We start from the raw sequence: 19,571 nt of genomic DNA, 5'->3' as shown, positions 1-19,571 counted from the left end.
TAAGCTTGAGATCTTAGAGATCCTAAGAGAAACCTCCAAACCCGAGAGCCACCACACAATTCCCCTATGCAATACTAACATGAAGCGTAAGAACAAAACAAGACCTACCACATCATACTCACAGCATACAGGTGCTGTTCTAAGAGCTGTACATTCATCAGCTCCCTTACTCCCCACAACCCTACCAAGGTGGGCACTGTTACCTCCCCCAACTTACAGAGGAGGTCTCTACCTTTAGGTCTTAAGTTCAGTAATGCCACATAACCTGCTAAGCAGCAAACAAATATATAAAAAGGTTGCTCTCCTTGAATTTACATGAAACAAAGCCATGGGGAATCTTTCCACAAATATGAAAAGTTCGGACCTATGGTTCCCAAACCGTGTACCATGACATCTTCGAGGGTTGGAGCAAACTCATAGGGGCACTACAATGTTTTAGGAAAACAGAGCAATGTTCAATTGTTGAGCACTGGGGAAAGCACCGGCGTGAGGTAGCTCACAGATTCAACACCGGACTGCATCCTGTTCCTCACAGCGATGTCCTACCTTGGAAACTGGGTTTTCAGCAGCTGCTCTGATAAAAAACAAGTACTATGCAAAAAGCAATGTGGGGAAAGAAAAATCAATGTGGGACAGGGAACAAGGGTAGTGAGGCTAATCTGATGCTAAGGTTTGAGAAGTGGTATGGTGCCCAACAGGTACACATGCTTATTAGTAATTAGAATTATTTAAGAATAAAAATATAGTATTTTTCATTCAATTCACATATTGTTATTTGAAAGAGTTATCCAGTTGTTACGGCATAAATACTTAAGTTTTTGAGTCCAACTTCTTAATCAACAGAACTGTTATTTCCTTCTTTTGGCCTGGGGGCACCATGAAAAGCTACCAAGATCCAACAATGCTCAGACTCTGGTTAAGCTATTAGAGCCATAGGTTAATATTTCTATAACTCATCAGTGCAACCCACTTTGCTGCTGGCATACAGGAATGAGAATATGCTCATTTCAGAGAAAAAGAGGTTAAAAAAAAAAAAACAACCAAAGACTTAAGCAAAATTGCAGATTTGATTAATCTTTGAGAAACCACCTTTTATGCCCTAAAGAATAGGTGTTATGGGGCCACAAGACTCCCAGATTAAACTCCATGCTTGGCATATAGATAATAAATATTTATTGAGAAAAGAAACGAATAAATGAAAATCCTTACGTGAATCAACTGCACAAGAACAGGTTCCAGGTTGCAAAACATTGACCTAGCCTCAACATAAAAACTGAGCTGTTGTTCAAAATCACGGCCAAAGGAAACCTAGAAGCAAGGGAAAAGATGCTGAGAATGTTATCTCTAGGGACCTGTGAGCACACACCATTGAGAAGAGTTTCCCTGAGCTTCGAGTGGTAGGACAAGTCTGTGATGACAAGTCACCAAAAATCCCACCAGTATGAATGGGTGGAAATGCCCAAGGTATGCATGCATGCAAGCGCGTGCGCACGCACACACACACTGGAATTTACTCCAATTAGACTTTACGTGACTTTGCCCAGCATATAACTGCGATATTACTATTACCACCTCCTCTTTATGACATGAGCACTGGAGTAGAACATAAAAAGACCAAAGGGTAGTAGAACAGAATCTCAGAATGTAAACCGGATTTCCCAGGCTAGAAGGAAACCCCTGGAAAGGAAATAATGGAATTTTGTTTGTCAGCTGTGGCCTTTTCACAGAACATAAATTTGGTTATTGGGAGCCATTGGTCAGAGGGATTTCCCTAATAAGAGCCACACCTTTCTGTTTCCTGATGGGGAGTCCAAACTCAGCAACTTACGGGTGGCTGCTGGAGCCATAGGTGAAAGTTTCTCCATCAATAAAAATCCCCTCTTCTATTTCTTCAAATTTACGAACAGCTCGTTAGGAGGACAAACTTGACTGTTACAGCAATCATTTTTGCCCAGAGGAGGCTTAACATTGCTATTTCCATTACAGCTATCAGGTTTCACATCTTATTTCCTCATATTCTTTTCCATTCTAACTTGGTGGCTCTCAGACAAAGCCATAAAGGGGTAAAATACCACCCAATCAGCGCATAAATCAAAGGCAAGGAGAGTCACCTGGTAAAAGGTGCATTTCCTCCCATGACAACTGAAGGGTTAATTCTGATCTTGCATCAGAATGGATTGTTTTACCCACAGAGTCAGGTGAGCGATGACACTGACCCTCTTGTGGAACAAGTCACATTTTCAGGGTCCTTTTCAAAGTGCTCTATTTTCCTCTTGGTCAGCTTTTGTCTTGACACTTGTATTAAAACAGGATACTGACAGCAGTTGTTACTTTAGCTTTGTGCATGAAGAATGAAAGCAAAGGTGGTTCTGGCTAGGAGGGGATGGTGGGGTTGTTCCCAAAGAAGGCTGCAAGAACCCCTCCCACTCTGCTTGGCCTTTTGCAGTGTCCCTGTGGACTCTTCCCATCTGGGGGTGGAGTCTACTCCCCCCTCTCCAAGGCCACAGCCCCAGTCACTGCTTTGACCAACAGAATGCAGCAGGATGTGGCACTGGTCACTGTGTGATTGCTGGATTTTGGTCTTAGAAGGCCCTGCAGCTTCTGTCCATGCCCGCACCATATAAAAGAGCTCGGCTGAGACAGCTGGATGATGGCAGAACAGCAGAAAGAGGCCACGCTGGTGAGAAATGAGGCCCCAACAGCCAGCACCAAGAGCCCAGACACGGGAGTGGGAGCGAGGCTGTCCTGGATCCTCCATGGCCCCGATCCTGGTACACGGAACAGCCTGGCTCCACAGTCAACCTCCAGGTTTGTTAAGAATTAATAAGACACTGTTATTTAAAGCTGCAAAGTTTTGGGGCGCCTGGGTGGCTCAGTCGGTTCAGCGTCTGCCTTCAGCTCAGGTCATGATCCCATGATTCCAGGCTCTCTGCTCAGCGGGGAATCTACTTCTCCCTCTGCCCGCCCCCCCACTTGTGCACGCTCTGACAAATAAACAAGATCTTAAAAGAAAAAAAAAAAGCTGCTAAGTTTTGGGGTGAGTTGTTATGCACCAATTTTGCCCCTCCCCCCAGCATTGGTTCACCATCACCTGATGAGCAGCACATCGGGTGCCTCAAGGAGCCCCTACTCCCCACTCCCAGGGTCCACATGATTGGGGCTGTGCAGGTGTGCATATGTCCCCCAGGCCTGGCCAGTCAGTGTGTTCCTTCCCCCTCACTGCAGCAATTCGTTCAGGTGACCCAAGCTCATCTGGAGACTCAATCCCAGGACTTCTGTTGGAGCCCTTCCTGCTGGGAACCTGGAGCTCTTCAGGGGCGTGAGCCTGTCTGGGAGGACACCGAGTGAGCGGAACCCCGAGCCCGAGACACACAGACGGCAGGTCCTGATGACACATTTTTTTATTCCTTAGGCCAGTTTGTCTTGGCTCTCTTTGCCCCCGGGGGAGTGCTGGCTAATATAAGATGTTTTCTAATTTCCTCTTATCTTAATAAAAATGAAAAGCACCAGGGAACATAATGTTAACTGCTTTCACTGGAGTTAAGGACAATTACATCACATTTCCAAGTACCCTGAAACTTCTTCCCCAATACTTACCATTTTTATAAATCCATTAATCAAATATGCCAGCATCCTTTTCTCATCCTCAAGAGTGAGTGCACTAAAATCAATAATGGTACATAATTAACATTGAGGTAATAAATATAAGTTTCTAAAGAATATGTAAGAAGTAAGCAATTTAACAGGTAAGAACATTTTGCATTTTCTAGATTTAAAACACTCCCAACAGGCTGTGTTTCTTCTGATGAAAATGTATCATCTAAATGAACATGATTTAAGTGTGTTTCTCATCTCTCTCAAAGATGATGTTTTCAGGACATATTTATTAATAGCAAAGGAGAAGGAAACTTTCTTTCCCTTGGAATTTGGACAGCAAGGTCCAACTGCAAATTTTCGTATTCAACATTTCGGGATAGAAAATTTCAAACAAGCAGCAAAGTCGAAAGAATTTTACAACAAACACCCATATACACACCACCAGGATCCCACCATTATCATTTTACTATATTTGCTTTATCACATAACTACCCGCTTCCCTCTCCATCCATCAATCCAGCTCATTTTGGGGAGGCATCTTCAAGTAAATTACAGATCGCAATTGCCTCTATTTAATAGCAGGATTAATACAAACATAAATAAGACAATGTCACGTCCTTAAGCTTCGACTACACATGTGAAGGCCTATTAATAGTTCCCCCAGTTTTTTTTTTAAAACCTTAAGAGCCTAGAGAAACAGAAGCCAAGTTTTGTGTGTTGGTTTGTCCTTTCCGTGTCCCTGGCAAAGACTGCATTCTGTCCGCTAACAAAGCAATGTCCCTTTCATTCTTTGAGACTCCATTTCCCAGCCCCCTCTGTAGCTGGGTATGACCATAGGACAGTTCTGGCCAATGGGATGTGAGCGCAAGTGAGGGTGAGCTGTCCAAGTTTCTCGCAGAAAGAAAACTATTATCCTCCAATGCCCACAGGCTGTACTTGGACATGGTCGAGGTAAGCCAGCTTCCCCCAGCAAGACAGGGGCAACACCCCAGAGGGATGGCCGAGCAACAAGACAGAAGGAGCCTGGGTGGTGCTCTACAGCAGAGCGGCCCTACCCCATCTGATCTCACACCTTTAGCAAGACAGAAATAAACTCTATTTTACCGAAGCTAAAACCCGGTATCCTACTAAGACAAGTGCCTTTCTGATGTGTTTTGTGCCTTTATTTCTTTTTTTGTCCAACTAAAAAGCCTATGGTTCCATGTATTACAAAAAGTCTTAATATTTTTATTTTGGTAACTATTCAAGAGGTCGACAACACAAGATCATAAAAATAAAGATTCCAAAATTCAGAAGAAAAAAAAGAAATACAATTCATTTTGCTGATGGTTAAGTTCCAAAACCGTTTTTCTCCATTCTTGTAACATTTTCCAGTGACTCAAGCTGCTGGGCTTAAAAATTCTGTAGGGACTGAAATTTCAGCCACAAATGAGCAGGAACTGCTTCAAACACAATCAAATGGAAACATGTAAAGGAAAAAACTAGAAAGCAAAGGAGTGATAGTTTGGCCTCTGATCCAGAGGTAAGGCTAACGGCTAACGCACAGGACTGAGCCTCAGGTCTACTAAACACCTAGAGCCCTTCATGTAAGGAAGAGAAGCCATTTCATTTGAATTTCAAGTAATTGGCTAATAACGAGAAAAAATGTAAAGGCTATGTTACTGGATGAGTGAACTCATTATTATTGTATCTGCTGCTCTCAAATCTCCAGGAGACGTGGAGTTTGAGTTCACGCCTTCTCCTCTCAACAGAAATCCTTTTGTAAAAACATCTGCCATCTCGGCGCGCCTTGGTGGTGCAGTCGATTGAGTGTCTCTTGGTTTCGGCTCAGATCACGATCTCAGGGTTGTGGGATTGAGCCCCACATCAGGCTCTGTGCTCAGCATGGAGTCTGCTTGAAGATTCTCTCCCTCTTCCCCTCCCCCCGACTCGCTCTTGCTCTCTCTCTCTCTCAAATCAATCTTAAAAAAAAAAAAAGACCGGCCATTTAATCTTCTCAGGAAGGTTACCCTCAGCCTCCCTCTTCTCCTAGACTGGAATGTCCTCATTAGCAAGAATTTTAATAGACCCCATAAAATAATAGTATCCACAGTGGCAGCTTAATGTAGTAATTCCCCAATGTACTATTATGTGATATTAAGACCCAATCCATGTTATGTTTCACCCTTAAGCGTGGCTTACTTCACAGAGTCATGCATGGTCTTGCACACGTGCAAAAGCGCATTCAGAATCACAGGGTCCTTTGTGGGCTCTTGCTGATGCCTACAAGACATTTAAAGACAACAGTATAAGTTATGTCCGCTCACAGCAATGAAGGCGCAGGCTGAGTTTCTCCTCTATCACATATATTTGAGAAATAGCAAATTACCCAGTTGACATTGAACATGTAATGGGCAATGTTCTGGTTTTACTCTTAATTCTTCCTTCAATAACAAGTTTGCTTTTCTACACATATTATAACTTCTCCTAAAATCACGGTAAATCCTACCAAATCATGGTAAAGCTGCTGCATTTCCTAAGCCAGGCAATGGGCAGACCTGATTTTTTTACATTTCTTTCTAAAGCAGCCCACAACCCATCTACAACTGTGTTAAGTGCCAGGCAAAACTGTAATTTGGCTTTTCAAATAATATAGAAGGACAAGGTCTTATAACAAATCTTTATGTAAGTAAAGGAAGTATATTTGTTTCCAAGCATATGGAATTAATATTTCAGAAAGACAACACAAGGAAAGCTTAAAACATACATTATTCAAGCAACATCTAACTCAATTTTCCAAACCGGGGTTACTTAAGTTCCATCTTAACACACTTTATTTTACCATATCTATATATTTAATATTTAAAGCAACTTTAGAGGCGCCTGGGTGGCTCAGTCAGTTAAGCACTGCCCTTGGTTCAGGTCTTGATCCCAGGGTCCTAAGATCGAGCCCTCCATCGGGCTCCCTGGTCAGCGGGGAGCCTGCTTCTTCTTCTCCCTCTGCCTGCCTCTCTTTCTACTTGTGCTTTCTCTCTCTGTCAAATACATAAATAAAATCTTTAAAAAATAAAATAAAGCAACTTTAACTTTTTAAATTGAATTCTGTCCTAAAAAAAAAAAATGCATGAAAACACCAATTAAACTAGTTGTATACTGAATACACTTTAAATTAAATATACAACTTTTCAAATCAAAATCAAAATCTCTCCTCCACGTGCCACCTAGAATTATTTCCTGTACCACCAACAGTAGGTTGTTTGGGGAAACACAGATTTAGTCAAAAGGAAAGCAACTAAATTTAAAAATCAATCACAAATCTAAGCATTGAAGACGGAAAGCTATCTAGCTCTGCGACCTTGACAAGTATGACTTTATTTTTATCTTTTAAAATGTTACTCCCTAAGTAGTTCATTAACAGATTGCTCCTTCCAAAAACACATCGGAATACAATGTAGGTGATGGCCAGGCTCCAACTACTACTTATGGCTTTGTCTTCTTAGGCACTAATTACAAACTTTTATCATGACTGCTCCTTGTAATGTGTTTTTCCTCACCATGTTATTTTAGATGTTAAATGCATACAGATCATTAGGCCTCCAAGGACACAGAGTGATTCTCATCCATATGCTTCACAGGGGCATCGGGAATCCAAGCTTCTGGATGACACCGTGTTACACTTACTTGATAAAAACTTCCATGATGCATTTGCAAACCTCCACCCGTACACTCTCTTTTTGGAACATGTCCAGAAACGGCAAAAATTTTTCCTAAAAGTAATAAAAAAAAAAAAGCACTCTACATGCAATTTACACAAGTTGTTGGAAGGGATTTGTTGGGTCCCTTTTTCTTTGAAGGTCAGAGCAGAGAAAGAGCTATTCATCTCTCTGAGGCAGGTCAGAGGAGGACCCACCTGAAAGCAGGTTTGTGAAAGCTCGTAGGGTTAAAACCACTTACACGCCCCAGGGGTCAGGGCTGGGGCCAGTGAACATTTTGGGAACCATCTGGGCAAGCTTCAGATGACCATGGGCTTCTCCGGGTAACAACACACAAGGTGGGCTTCTTTTTTACGATTATACTGATCAGAGAAAGAAGAGCCAGTTGTTCAGAGTGGCCCCCACATCCTGACTCTACATTTACTAACTGTGCCACCTTACTCAAGTTACTCCACCTCCTCCAGCATCAGTGTTCCCATCTGTAAAGTGGGAATCCTAACTGCTCCTACTTCCTAGCGGTGTTGTGAAAATGGTACGAGGCAACGCGTGCAAAGTTCCGGCAGGGTGCTTCGGGTATGGAGAATCTCCAAAAAATAAGAGGTTCTATTTTTAAAATAAGCAAGAAACAAACAGTTCTGTGAGTGTACATGAATGGAAACCTGCAGAGGGAGGGGTGACAGGGAAGAGAATCCTCTAGATTTGTACTTGCCCAGGGCAATGCAGCCAACGTGAAGGGGCATCGTGGGGTATTTTAAAATGTGAGGGACACATAAAAAAAATTTCAGCTGTCAGACAATGAGACAACTATTAGTTTGACGTACTCCAGCGTTTCAACGTTAGACTATATGTGTGATAAAAAGCAAGTGTCCTATGAAAATCAGTGTGGAAGAGGAAAAGAGGAAGAGGACACCCAGTCTGACTCCAAGGTTTGAGAAGCTGTGTGATGTTCAAGAGGGGCACACATTCCATGAGCGAGTCATGAAAGAAATAAAGATAATATTTTTCTCTCCGTCTGGGTACTCATTTTTCAAACACTGATTAAGTTGTTATGCCATAAATACTGAAGTTGTTTAGACCTAACTACTTTCTAAAGGGAACCGTTAAGTATTTCTTTTGGCCTGGGACACCATGAAAACATGACTGAGACACTAAGTGAACCTCTGACTCAGACACAAATTTCCAAAGGTAATTAAGGAATGCTACTTACCACTGAGAAAAGAACGGAGAAATCGTGGAAGTGGGCAATCACTTTCTTAATTATTGAATGAAGCTGCAAAACCGAACAGAAAACACATCTTTAATAAAACTTGGATATATTTTTTCAAGATTTTATCTCTAAGTAATCTCTACATCCAACGTGGGGCTCAAACTCACAACCCCGAGATCCAGCCAGGCATTCCAAAAGTTGGGTATTTCTAAAAGGCAACCTTCTTTCATAATTTGAAATTACAATTACAATAAGGGAAAGCTGGGTGACTCGGGAACGGGAGATTACTGGGGGTTAAAGGTTAGGCCCTGTCTCAGTCTGAGTTTGCCCATCTTACTCTGTAGTCTTGGGGAAGCCACTTCCCAGCCTCATCTTCCTCCTCTGTAAAATGGAGAGCAAAGCAGTACCTGGCTCACTATGAGGGTTAAATGGGATGGTTCGTGTAACGTGCTTAGAACAGTGTAGTGCCCTTCCTTGGAAAGCTATTATAAAGTCAGCTATGAATATTCAAGGAGGGGCGGCGGCAAACAGCTTCATCAAAGGGCCACAGAGCCATCACAACTACTCAACATGGCTACTGCAGCTCAAAAGTAGCCAGAGAGAGCATGTAAGCAAATGGGCATGGCTGGAGCCAATAAAACTTTATTCACAATAGCAGGTGGTGGGCTGCATTACATTTGGTCTATGGGTCATACTTTGCACACCCCTGTTCCAGCCCATCATGGCCCGGTGTTTCTTGACGACTTCTGTGGAGAGGCAATGAACAGAGTTTGCTGGTGGAGTCAAAGGCCACATCATTACCCGAGGACGGTGGCACAGTCTCTAAGATCAGCTCCAGATACCCAGGTACTAATGTCCACCCCCCCCCACCCTGAGATGCACACAGTCCTGTTGACAGGGAGACACCACAGAGGTGCTTTTTCTAAGGAAAATATAAACCTCCGCCCCTGGTTACTGTCGTGAAGAGAAAATTTACTGACAGGTACTTTTGTTTACACTAAAAACACTGCTGTTGAAATCATTTGTTTAAATCGCTTAAGACAAGGGGCTCACAACTCATATGGGTGGCTATCCAGAATGCAGGCTGACCCCTGGGGTACCTTTTATAAATTGCTTCTAGATATGACAGAATTGTATAATGTAATTATTCCTCTCTCTCTTAGGAACGGACTGCATTAAAATTATTATGTTAAAGTCTTCAATTAAATGGGTCCCTAGGAGTCAAGGTCTTACTAAATATTCCTCAACAAAAATTCTAATGCATCTCAGTCTTCATATGCACCCAAGATCTTGCTGACCCACAAGGGTATGACCCATCTCCTCTACACGGTTCATTCACTCAGTGATGCTTATCAAGAGCCTGTTGTGCAAGACTATCACCCTGAGAAAAATGTCAGGTATTCAGTGCCTACTCAATAAATTCTAATGATGAACTATTTTAATTAGCAAATGGTGAAAACACTCTTACCAAAATGTTAGAATTCTAACCTTCTTACAAGAACATGTAATTAATTTTCTTCTACTAAGTGAAGCTAAAAATTGATCGCAATAAGTGCCAGAAAGTCATGTTATTAAATAAAAAATAAAATCTTAATTAGGTTGAAAGTTACTTGACAGTAAATGAACCTTCACTGGATTCTGTACTGGAGGAGGAAAAAATCTGCTATCAAGGACATTATTGAGTCCACTGACAAAGCTACAGTATGGACTGTGGAAGAGACAATAAGATATTAATGTTAAATTCTCTAGAGTCAATAACCAAACTGGTTATATGGAGAATGTCCTTGTTCTTAGGAAATATTCAGTGAATTCTTCAGAGGCAAAGTAGCATGATGTATGCAACTGTTTATCCTCAAAGGAGCCAGAAAAAAATTTACACACATATAGTGCATATGAGTATGTGTACACATGATAATGATAAAGCAAACATGGAAAATGTTCACAGTTGGTGAATCTGACTAAAAAAATAATGGGAGTTCAGGGGCACCTGGGTGGCTCAATCGGTTAAGCGTCTGCCTTCAGCTCAGGTCATGATCCCAGGGTCCTGGGATCGAGCCCCGCGTCGGGCTCCCTGCTCTGCGGGAGGCCTGCTTCTCCCTCTCCCACTCCCCGTGCTTGTGTTCCTTGTCTCTCCCTGTCAAATAAATAAATAAAATCTTTAAAAAAAGTAATCATAATAATGGGAGTTCTCGGAACTATTCTTTCAATTTTCCAATAAGCTTGACTATTTCCAAATAAAAGTTAGTTTAACTGGAAAACACAGGCCCCTTACTTACTGGTGCCAAGCAACTGTGCCAGGGCATCCCATATCATATATCTCATGCAATCCTCACAGCCACTCGGGAGTGTAGGGCTACTAGCCCCACTTTACAAGTGAGAAAACTGAGGCACAACAAGGTTAAGTAGTGGAGTAAAGGGCAGATGGCGACGATATGGCAGAGCTAGGATTTGAACCCAGGATTATCTGACTACAGCCTGACCCATGCAACATGCCTATGTGATTCAACAGAATCAAATTCCTAACAGTGTGGAAATGAGAAAAGCAAAGCTATTACCTGAGGGTAGGAGTCTTCAAATGCACGATCTGGAGTCATGTGCTTGATGACATCAGCCAGAACGGTATTCACCTCTCGTTTCTAAGGGCGGGGCGGGGGGGGGGGGGGGATAAACCTGAGTTAGACACTGTAAGGCAGTCACTGACCGCTTTTCTGGAGGAAAGGACTAACATTTTCAGAACACACCACATACTTTCCAGGAAACAGTTTCAAATCTTCTGCTGGAAATAATATTAAGGGAGAACTCCCACCCATATCACAGCCCTGAAGGTAACTACTTCTGCACCAGGTCAGGACTAAAACATTGTTCTCAAAGGTTCTGGGGTGTTACACTGTCCCCGCCGCCTTCCCTGAGCGCTGATAAAATCGGCCGTGCCACTCTGTCCCTGCCTGTCCCAGGCCGCTCTCCCGGCGCTGGCAGACGGCGCAGCTCGGCCCTGTGGGAAGTGCACAGACTCAGCCCCTTCAAGCGGAGTGACCTCGATGCCCACCTTGGCTTTTGTCATCTCTATTGGGGGGTCAACCAACCATGGCCCAAATCCAGTCCTGGGCCTGTTTTTATACAGCCCACGAGCTAAAAATGACTTTTACGTTCAAACCAGAAGAATAATATTTCATGACAAAAATTATATGAGATTCAAATTTCAGTGTGCATCAAGTTTACTGGAACGCACAGCTGTACTCACTCATATACACTCTGTAGCTGGTCACATGCTGCAATGATAGAGCTGGATACTTGTGACAGAGGTCGTACGGTCCGCAAGGCATCAAATATTTAGTCTGGCTCGCCACAGAAAAGGTATGCTGACCCCTGCTCCTTATAACAGGAAGAGCGAAGCCTCCTGGCAAGGTCTCTCTGAGGCTGCACAGCTCACAGGTAAGGCGCCTGCTATTTGATATTTGTTATCTAAATAGTTGCCATTATGTTTACTCTCTTGCCTAATGCTCATTAAACTCCCTGGCATGGACATGTTTATCCCCATTTTAGAGATAAGGAAGTGGAGCTCCGAGAAGTTACGTGACTTAGCTAGGGTCACACAGCTAAAAAAAAAAAAAAAACAAACAAACACAAAAACAGAAACAAAAAACTGACAATGGCACTAAAAGGAACCAGAGCTCCTTGGAGAGATAGCTGATGCTGATTAAGATAACATAATAAAATTAAATTAAAAAAAAAAAAGAACTATGCCAGGGAGCCTGCAACATCTTATAAGAGCAAGCAAGGAAGGCATCAAAGACTGCAGAGAACATGTCACAAGGACTCAGGAGCCAATCTGAAAAGGCATCCACTGGACAAAGAAGGGACAAATGAGCATCAGTAAGAATGATGTAATTCAAGTATATTTAAATCCATGTGCTCCTAAAGATACCAACAACTACTACTCACTGGTCACCTTTGGGGATGCTGAGGAATCAAGCCTCATTCTAAAACTAATAAAGGAAAGGAAACAAACCAGCAGCATCCCTGCCTTTTCTGTGCAAGCTGTACCTCAGGGTAACCAAACACCCAACGTGAGAAGTTTCTCTTTCTACAAGTATCCCAGCTAATGAACAGAGAAGAGTTGATTGTAATTCCAGGTATTACCATTTTGCAGCCCCTGAGAAACAGTGAGATGCAACGAGCTTTGGTGGCTGCCCATGTTATAGAGAGACAGCCTGATACTGTGAGCTTCCCAGGAGAAGCGCCCAACCACCACCCACAGTGCCAGAAACTCTAATCTGAAGCTGATGAAGTCTCTAGAACTAACTGCTGATTGGCAGGATATATTGACAGCAGAAGAACACCGTCATCAGATGCAACTAGCTGGTCCAGACTGGGAAACTCTACAGGACAAAGGTCCCAATTTCTTCAACAAATAAATTACAGATGGGGGGGGGAAGGGAAGGGAACATGGGGGGGAAAGAGAGAGAATTTACAGTTTAAAAGAACCTTAAGAAGTCTACCACAATGTACAGGCTTTATTTTAATCCCAACTGAACAATAAACTCTAAAAAAAATTGCAAGACAACTGGGGACATCTGATCATTGATTTTTAATATTAAAAGCAGTATTATTATTATTATTATTATTTTTTTGGTTAAGATAAGCTATCGGGATTTGGTTTCAGAAAAGGGAATCTTATATTTTACATATACATGCTGAGAATTGGCAGGTGAAGACACACTGTTTGTGATTTGCTTCAGAATAACCCAGGGGTGGAGAGAAGGGGTAAAGATCTAAATGAAACAAGATCTGTCATGAGTTGATCATTTCTGGGTAATGAGTTCAAGGAATATCATGTTTGAGGTTTCCAAAATAAAGCATAAAACCAAAATTGGACCAAAGAAACAAAATCAACAGAGCAGCACTTACATAATGCTTAAAACAAGGCCAAAACCAATTTACCGAGTGAGAGGCCAGGATGGTGGCTGCCTTCAACTTCCAACGGTCGGGGAGTGTGACTGGGAGCACAGTTCAGGGGGCTTGGAGGAGTTATTCCCTGCTTCTTGATCTGGACCATGATCACACGGGTGTACTTCCTCAAGATTCATTAGGCAGCAAACTTACAATACATGCATTTTTCTGCATATATGCTATACCTCGGTTTTTAAAAGCTGATGAAAATTTGCATTCTGGCAACAGGATTTAAATCCAGTTCTGCCTGCTTCTAAAATCTCTGTTACCTGGCAAGCCCAGTTATTTCCCAAACTGAGATTCCAGTATGGGCACAGGGAAAGAAGTGCCTTCGCTTAGAAAAAAAATTACACACAAGTCAAATATGTGGAAATGCTACTGACTGGACCCCCAGGGAGAGTCACAATGCGCTTTAGCAAGTAAGCATCTAAGGTTTCCTATGGTGAAACAAACTGCTTCCCTTGGTATAACGGAGCATTTCCCCAATTTACAGTGAGTATGGAATACTTTCGTTACAATGCACATATTCAGGGGCGTTTGGGTGGCTCAGTCATTAAGCGTCTGCCTTCGGCTCAGGTCGTGATCCCGGGGTCCTGGGATCGAGCCCCTGCATCGGGCTCCCTGCTCCGCAAGAAGCCTGCTTCTCCCTCTCCCACTCCCCCTGCTTGTGTTCCCTCTCTGGCTGTCTCTCTCTCTGTCAAATAAATAAAAATAAAATCTTTAAAAAAAAAAAAAATGCACATACTCATGCTCTACCGCAGTGTAACATAAAGGATGTGATTTTTATAAATTAAGGACAATTACCATTGTAAAATGCCTAAATGCCTCAGCTAGCCTTGTTCATTATTATAAACATGAATAAAAACATAACTCTTCCAGAAACAATATGCAGGCCACACATACCGTGAAATGCTTGCAAGTGTACTCCACCCACACTTCAGCACAGTTAATGTAGTCCTGCAGAGAAAAGGCACAAATGTCTCGACGATAAGAACACCATGACGGACCTTATGGTAAAAGCTCATCATGTACAAACCCCTTCAAGGGCTCTGACAATTAAAAGAGATAAGTGATAGGAATTTCAAGACTGGTTGGTTCATCTACAGAAAAGTCTAGCCCATGGATATATTTTACCCTAAGAAGCGAGTTATAGAAATACAGAAGTTGCATGAAACTAACTAACATTCCAGAATTGCCACTTGGGCCAAGACAGAATCTGGGAAGAACTGAAAGGCAGTGGAGATAAAAGTCACAAGTCCGGGCCACACCTCAGCAGAGACACTGATGGTGGATCTGGTTGAAGACCAGAATTAGGGGCGCCTGGGTGGCTCAGTCGTTAAGCGTCTGCCTTCAGCTCAGGTCATGATTCCAGGGTCCTGGGATCGAGCCCCACATCAGGCTCCCTGCTCCGCGGGAAGTCTGCTTCTCCCTCTCCCACTCCCCCTGCTTGTGTTCCCTCTCTTGCTGTCTCTCTCTCTCTGTCAAATAAATAAATAAAATTTTAAAAAAAAAAAATGAAGGGGCGCCTGGGTGGCTCAGTCGTTAAGCATCTGCCTTCGGCTCAGGTCATGATCCCAGCGTCCAGGGATCGAGCCCTGCATCGGGCTCCCTGCTCCGCGGGAAGCCTGCTTCTCCCTCTCCTTTTCCCTCTGCTTGTGTTCCTTCTCTGTCTCTCTGTCAAATAAATAAAATTTTTTTTAAAAATCTTTAAAAAAAAATAAAAAGAAAAAAGAAAAAGAAAAATGAAAACCAGAATTAAATGTGATTTTTGCACGTTCTGAGAAAAAAAAAAAAAGGCTTCCTACCTTTAAAAAAAAAAAAACATTTTTCTGATAGAGGGGTGATGTGTATGTTGTAAAAAGGCTAAGAAAGCACTGAAGATTTCAGGTAAGAAATTACGTGTTAGATTCGAGTAGGGGGGAGGGCCCACGGAGAGCCCGTGGGATGGTCATGGAAATGGCAGTGAACAGCTGGGTACGGCTGCCTGCCCCAGAAGACACTCAAGGTGGGGAAAACAAGCGCTCGAGCTCGAGCGTGTCTCTTCTGTTCCTACACTTTAAGAAAGAAGAAATGCTGAAGGAAGAAAATAGTTATTTCGGTCACATAAGAAAAGCCAGGAACATCTGAAGGTCGGATTGGAAAGCGAAGGCCGAAGGCTCTGTGAAGTTCAAGACTAAAGAAAACCATCAGGGCGCCTGGGTGGCTCAGTTGGTTAAGCGACTGCCTTCGGCTCAGGTCATGATCCTGGAGTCCCAGGATCGAGTCCCGCATCGGGCTCCCTGCTCGGTAGGGAGTCTGCTTCTCCCTCTGACCCTCCTCCCTCTCATGCTCTCTGTCTCTCATTCTCTCTCTCTCAAATAAATAAATAAAATCTTTAAAAAAAAATAAAATAAAATAAAGAAAACCATCAATGTGGCCTTTTGATGCAAGGTTGCTTGGAAGCACTCACACAAAGGCATCAGAGGCCTGGCGACTTTGGACTTTACACATGCTAAATAAGCTGTTTGGTTAGCCGATCAGAGTTAAGTTAAACAGTTTAGTTTATGAAGTTTAGTGAGGGTTTTGCTAAACTTAACCTAGGTATTTGATTTGGTAAACAAGTCTCTGGTATTTCTAAATTAGGCCATTATTCGCAATATACTATTGTAAATGAGGTGACTGGAAAGGGGTTTATAACTGAACTCACTCTAATATTTCCTTCTTGGTAAATGATTGTGTCAAATGTTACGTACCCTTATTGAGTTATTTGCTGGGTTTTGGACTCGATGTTTGCGTCCAAAATGCCTGTGTTGAAAATCCCAGCCCCTCAGTGTGCTGGCATTAGGAGGTGGCTTTGGGAGGTGATGGGGTCATGAGGGCAGAACCCTCATGAATGGGATTAGTGCTCTGATAAAAGGGACCCCAGAGAGCCCACTCTCCCTCTCTGCCAAGGGAGGAGGAAAAGCTGGCCATCTGCAAATCCAGAAGAGGGCCCTCACTGGAATCTGAACAGGCTGTCACCCTGATTTCAGACTTGCAAACCCCAGAACTGCAAGAAATAAATTTCTGTTGTCTGTAAGCCCCCCGGTCTGCGCTGTTCTGTTATAGCAGCAGAACTAAGACATGCTGCTAGCAGGAGAGGAATGGTGTGCGGTGCGGTGAAGTCTGCCCAGCCAGTCCTTCAGCCAAAGACAGCCAGTACCATTTACCTAGTGGCAGCCGCAAAACTTGCTGGCGTGCTGCCGACAAGGATGGTGAGATGGGCAACCCAAACCTCCAGCACTATGGTGCTACACGCCTTCAGCACCTAACACCGGCTGGTCCATCTCTCCTAGACTCCCCGACCTGAAGTGGCGGGAGAAAGAGGCCCCAGCTGTCTCTGTTCAGGGGACAACAGTTCAAGGGACAACAGCTGGAATTCCCTTCTAATTACAGGTTTGACTGATGATCTTCCATTTAGGAATATCTTACTCAGTTGTTACTTTCAAATCCAAGTACTATAGATAGCTGCACTTTGGATGCTGTTTACAAAGCCAGAGGTCTTTTAAAGTTTCAAATATTTATAATTTTACACTTTTAGTAGATCCTGAAGCCTCAAGAATTAGACATAATTAGGATACAAAAATCCAACAAATATATCTTTAGAGCTATCAATTCTCCACTATAGGTTAGCAAAAACAATTAGAAGTAGTATTATTTCTAAAAAAAAACAAAAAAACAGACATATAATTAGTCAAAAGATAATTTTTTTAAAGGAAAGAACATACTGAAGAACTTGGACAAAAGGCAGGCACAGTCGATCTAAGGTCTGAATGGTCACCCACCTGTGGATTCTTCAACTTAGTGATGACTTTCCAAGCTTCATTGAGAATTTGGAGTCGATCGCCCTCAGGAGGGTCAGCCAAGGCCAAGTTTAACCCCAATGAGCGAAAAAGGAGATGCTAAGAAAAAGAGCGAACCATTACAATACTGGGGATTTTAAATCAGAGCACCTTGAGGCTTAGAGGAAAAGGCTCTAACACTGAGCTCATCTCAGGGCTCATCCTCCAACGACCTTCCTGAAGTTTGACCTCAGGCCTACGTGCAAGTCTGACTGAGCTGCTCCAAACAAAGAGCCGGCTCCGTGTACCGCTCTGATTCGTGGGCCCTAACGTTCTGCTGGACAGAGCTTTTCATAAATAACGAGTGAAGATACATTTTTAAAGATGGGGGACTGAGCCTTTCCTAAGTACTTCACAGTGAGCTAATTCGATAGATTTAGGACTCGCTGGCAGCAATGACACGTGCCTAACAATCCCAATCACAAAATCATCTTCTATCGTGTTCTTCAGAGACAGAGCCTTCGCCTGTTTTCCTGCTGGCCCGAGCTGCTCCCCGCCCCCCACAAGGACTGTCTCCCTTGACAGCTCTCAGGTAAATGGTGCCTATCTGCTCTCCCACAAGAGCCTACCTTGGGGAAACCCGACTCATCGCACTCTTTAATCATGCCAATGAAATCCATGGACCTCGTGGCGATGAACTCGGCCCGGAAAGCTGACATCACAGAATTCAACAGCAAGGCGCTGTAAGACACACGACCCGTGTCAGCGGAGCTGCCCCTTAATGAAAGTCACTTTAATTTTAAGTACGTACGTTGCTGGGAAGGAGGAATTGAGAACTCTTTAATGGTAAAGTTGGAAAAAAATTTTAAAAGGCTGGCGTGAAAAGGCAACCTCTAGAGAACAACACGATGTTTTATACACATTTGGAACTCGATAAATGTTGAATTGACTGGATGAATGGGTAGCTGGCTGGCTGGCCGGATTGACGGACAGCAAGCAATCAAATCCATTTAAACAGATGTAAACTGAGCCTTTGATAGGCTGGTGCACCAATAAAACTAAACATTAAGTCACAATATTGATCCAAGCTGCAAATATATAAAATACATATCTTCACCTCTTACAAAAAGCACTGTTCTAGGACCTAGGGGACACAGTGACTTAGGGACATCTACCACGGAAGGGAGAGCAGAGGAGAAACCTCATATGCTTAGAAGACAGGAAAATGGAGTTTATTTTGACCCTACCACTTACCATAGCCCCATGGGGAAAGGACTATTACTAAACCCATTTTACGGATGAGGAGACTGAGGCACAGAGAGGTCAAGTAGGTGACCCCAGTTCACAAAGCTAGGAAAGAGTGGAGCCAGGAATCGGAAGCCAGAAGACTGGACTCAACTTTCCTGCCCTCTGTTGTCATCCTGTCGCTCTGCTGGTCCTCTCGCCCACATGAGCATGCCAAGCTCAAAAAAAAAAAAAAAAAATCAACCAGCTCCACTTCCAAACCCATGTTTTATTAATTTTAAAATACTGGGGCACCTGGGTGGCTCAGTCTGTTGGGCATCCGACTCTTGACCTCGGCTCAGGTCTTGACCTCAGGGTTGTGAGTTCAAGCGCCACATTGATCTCCACGCCTACTTAAAAAAAATTTTTTTTAAATAATTAAAAAAATAAAATACTTACTTGTTTCCTAGTTTCTTGCATCTATCCATCATCTCAGTTAGCAGAGCCTAATTAAAAATAATTATAATGAAAATCATCAGGTTGGGGAATCTGAAACATTTCTCACAAAGCGATCTCCAAAGTAATACTCTCAAGTAAATGGAGCCACATGCCCATTTCTGTTAACTCTCAGTACCTGGCCAAGATGGGGAGTCAGGGGTGGGGATGGGGGGCGGAATTCACCTTTATGGCATTTAGTATAACAGAGAAGAGCTGAGGCCCTGGCATCAGGCATACTTGGGTTCAAATCCAGTCTCACCAACTCCGAGACCTTGGGCTGGTCACCTGACTCCGTGAAGCCTGGGTTTCCTCACCCTTTGGCATAGGATGCAAGCGGTACCATCCCCCCGTGCAGCGTTACTACAGCATGGTGAGGTACCTGCTGTGTTCCAGGCACCAATGAGAATGGCAGTTACCTTACTCCCCACCTCTCCCATGACACCCCCACGTTCCTCCTCATTTCACTGAGAATTTGCTAGTGCCCACCGTGCACGGTGAGATGCACTTCGCACGCGTGATCTCGCCTCTCACGACCATCCATGAGGCAGGCTCTCCCACTACGCAGGTGAGAAACTGAGCCATGAAACAGTGATGTGTTTGGAC

General features: G+C 43.3%; 1 protein-coding gene across 7 annotated transcripts in view; it reads right to left on the bottom strand.

Annotated features, from left to right (window-relative positions):
* Nucleotides 1-19,571, bottom strand: part of LOC116628068 (VPS35 endosomal protein sorting factor-like) — a 113,915-nt gene that overhangs the window by 39,810 nt on the left and 54,534 nt on the right. For all 7 annotated transcript variants that reach the window (XM_032398133.1, XM_032398134.1, XM_032398135.1 and 4 more), the window contains 10 exons: nucleotides 18,930-18,976; nucleotides 17,876-17,987; nucleotides 17,250-17,366; nucleotides 14,350-14,403; nucleotides 11,052-11,132; nucleotides 8,497-8,559; nucleotides 7,258-7,343; nucleotides 5,779-5,859; nucleotides 3,598-3,661; nucleotides 1,210-1,308 (listed from right to left, as the gene is read on the bottom strand). In XM_032398133.1, coding sequence (XP_032254024.1) covers nucleotides 1,210-1,308; nucleotides 3,598-3,661; nucleotides 5,779-5,859; nucleotides 7,258-7,343; nucleotides 8,497-8,559; nucleotides 11,052-11,132; nucleotides 14,350-14,403; nucleotides 17,250-17,366; nucleotides 17,876-17,987; nucleotides 18,930-18,976 — 804 coding nt within the window. The remainder of the gene's footprint in view (nucleotides 1-1,209; nucleotides 1,309-3,597; nucleotides 3,662-5,778; nucleotides 5,860-7,257; nucleotides 7,344-8,496; nucleotides 8,560-11,051; nucleotides 11,133-14,349; nucleotides 14,404-17,249; nucleotides 17,367-17,875; nucleotides 17,988-18,929; nucleotides 18,977-19,571) is intronic.

The sequence above is a fragment of the Phoca vitulina genome, unplaced genomic scaffold (genome assembly GCF_004348235.1).
Source record: "Phoca vitulina isolate PV1807 unplaced genomic scaffold, GSC_HSeal_1.0 scaffold110, whole genome shotgun sequence".
Lineage (NCBI taxonomy): Eukaryota > Metazoa > Chordata > Mammalia > Carnivora > Phocidae > Phoca > Phoca vitulina.
The sequence above is the reverse complement of the archived record's forward strand: the minus strand, read 5'-3'. Positions and strand labels throughout refer to the sequence as shown.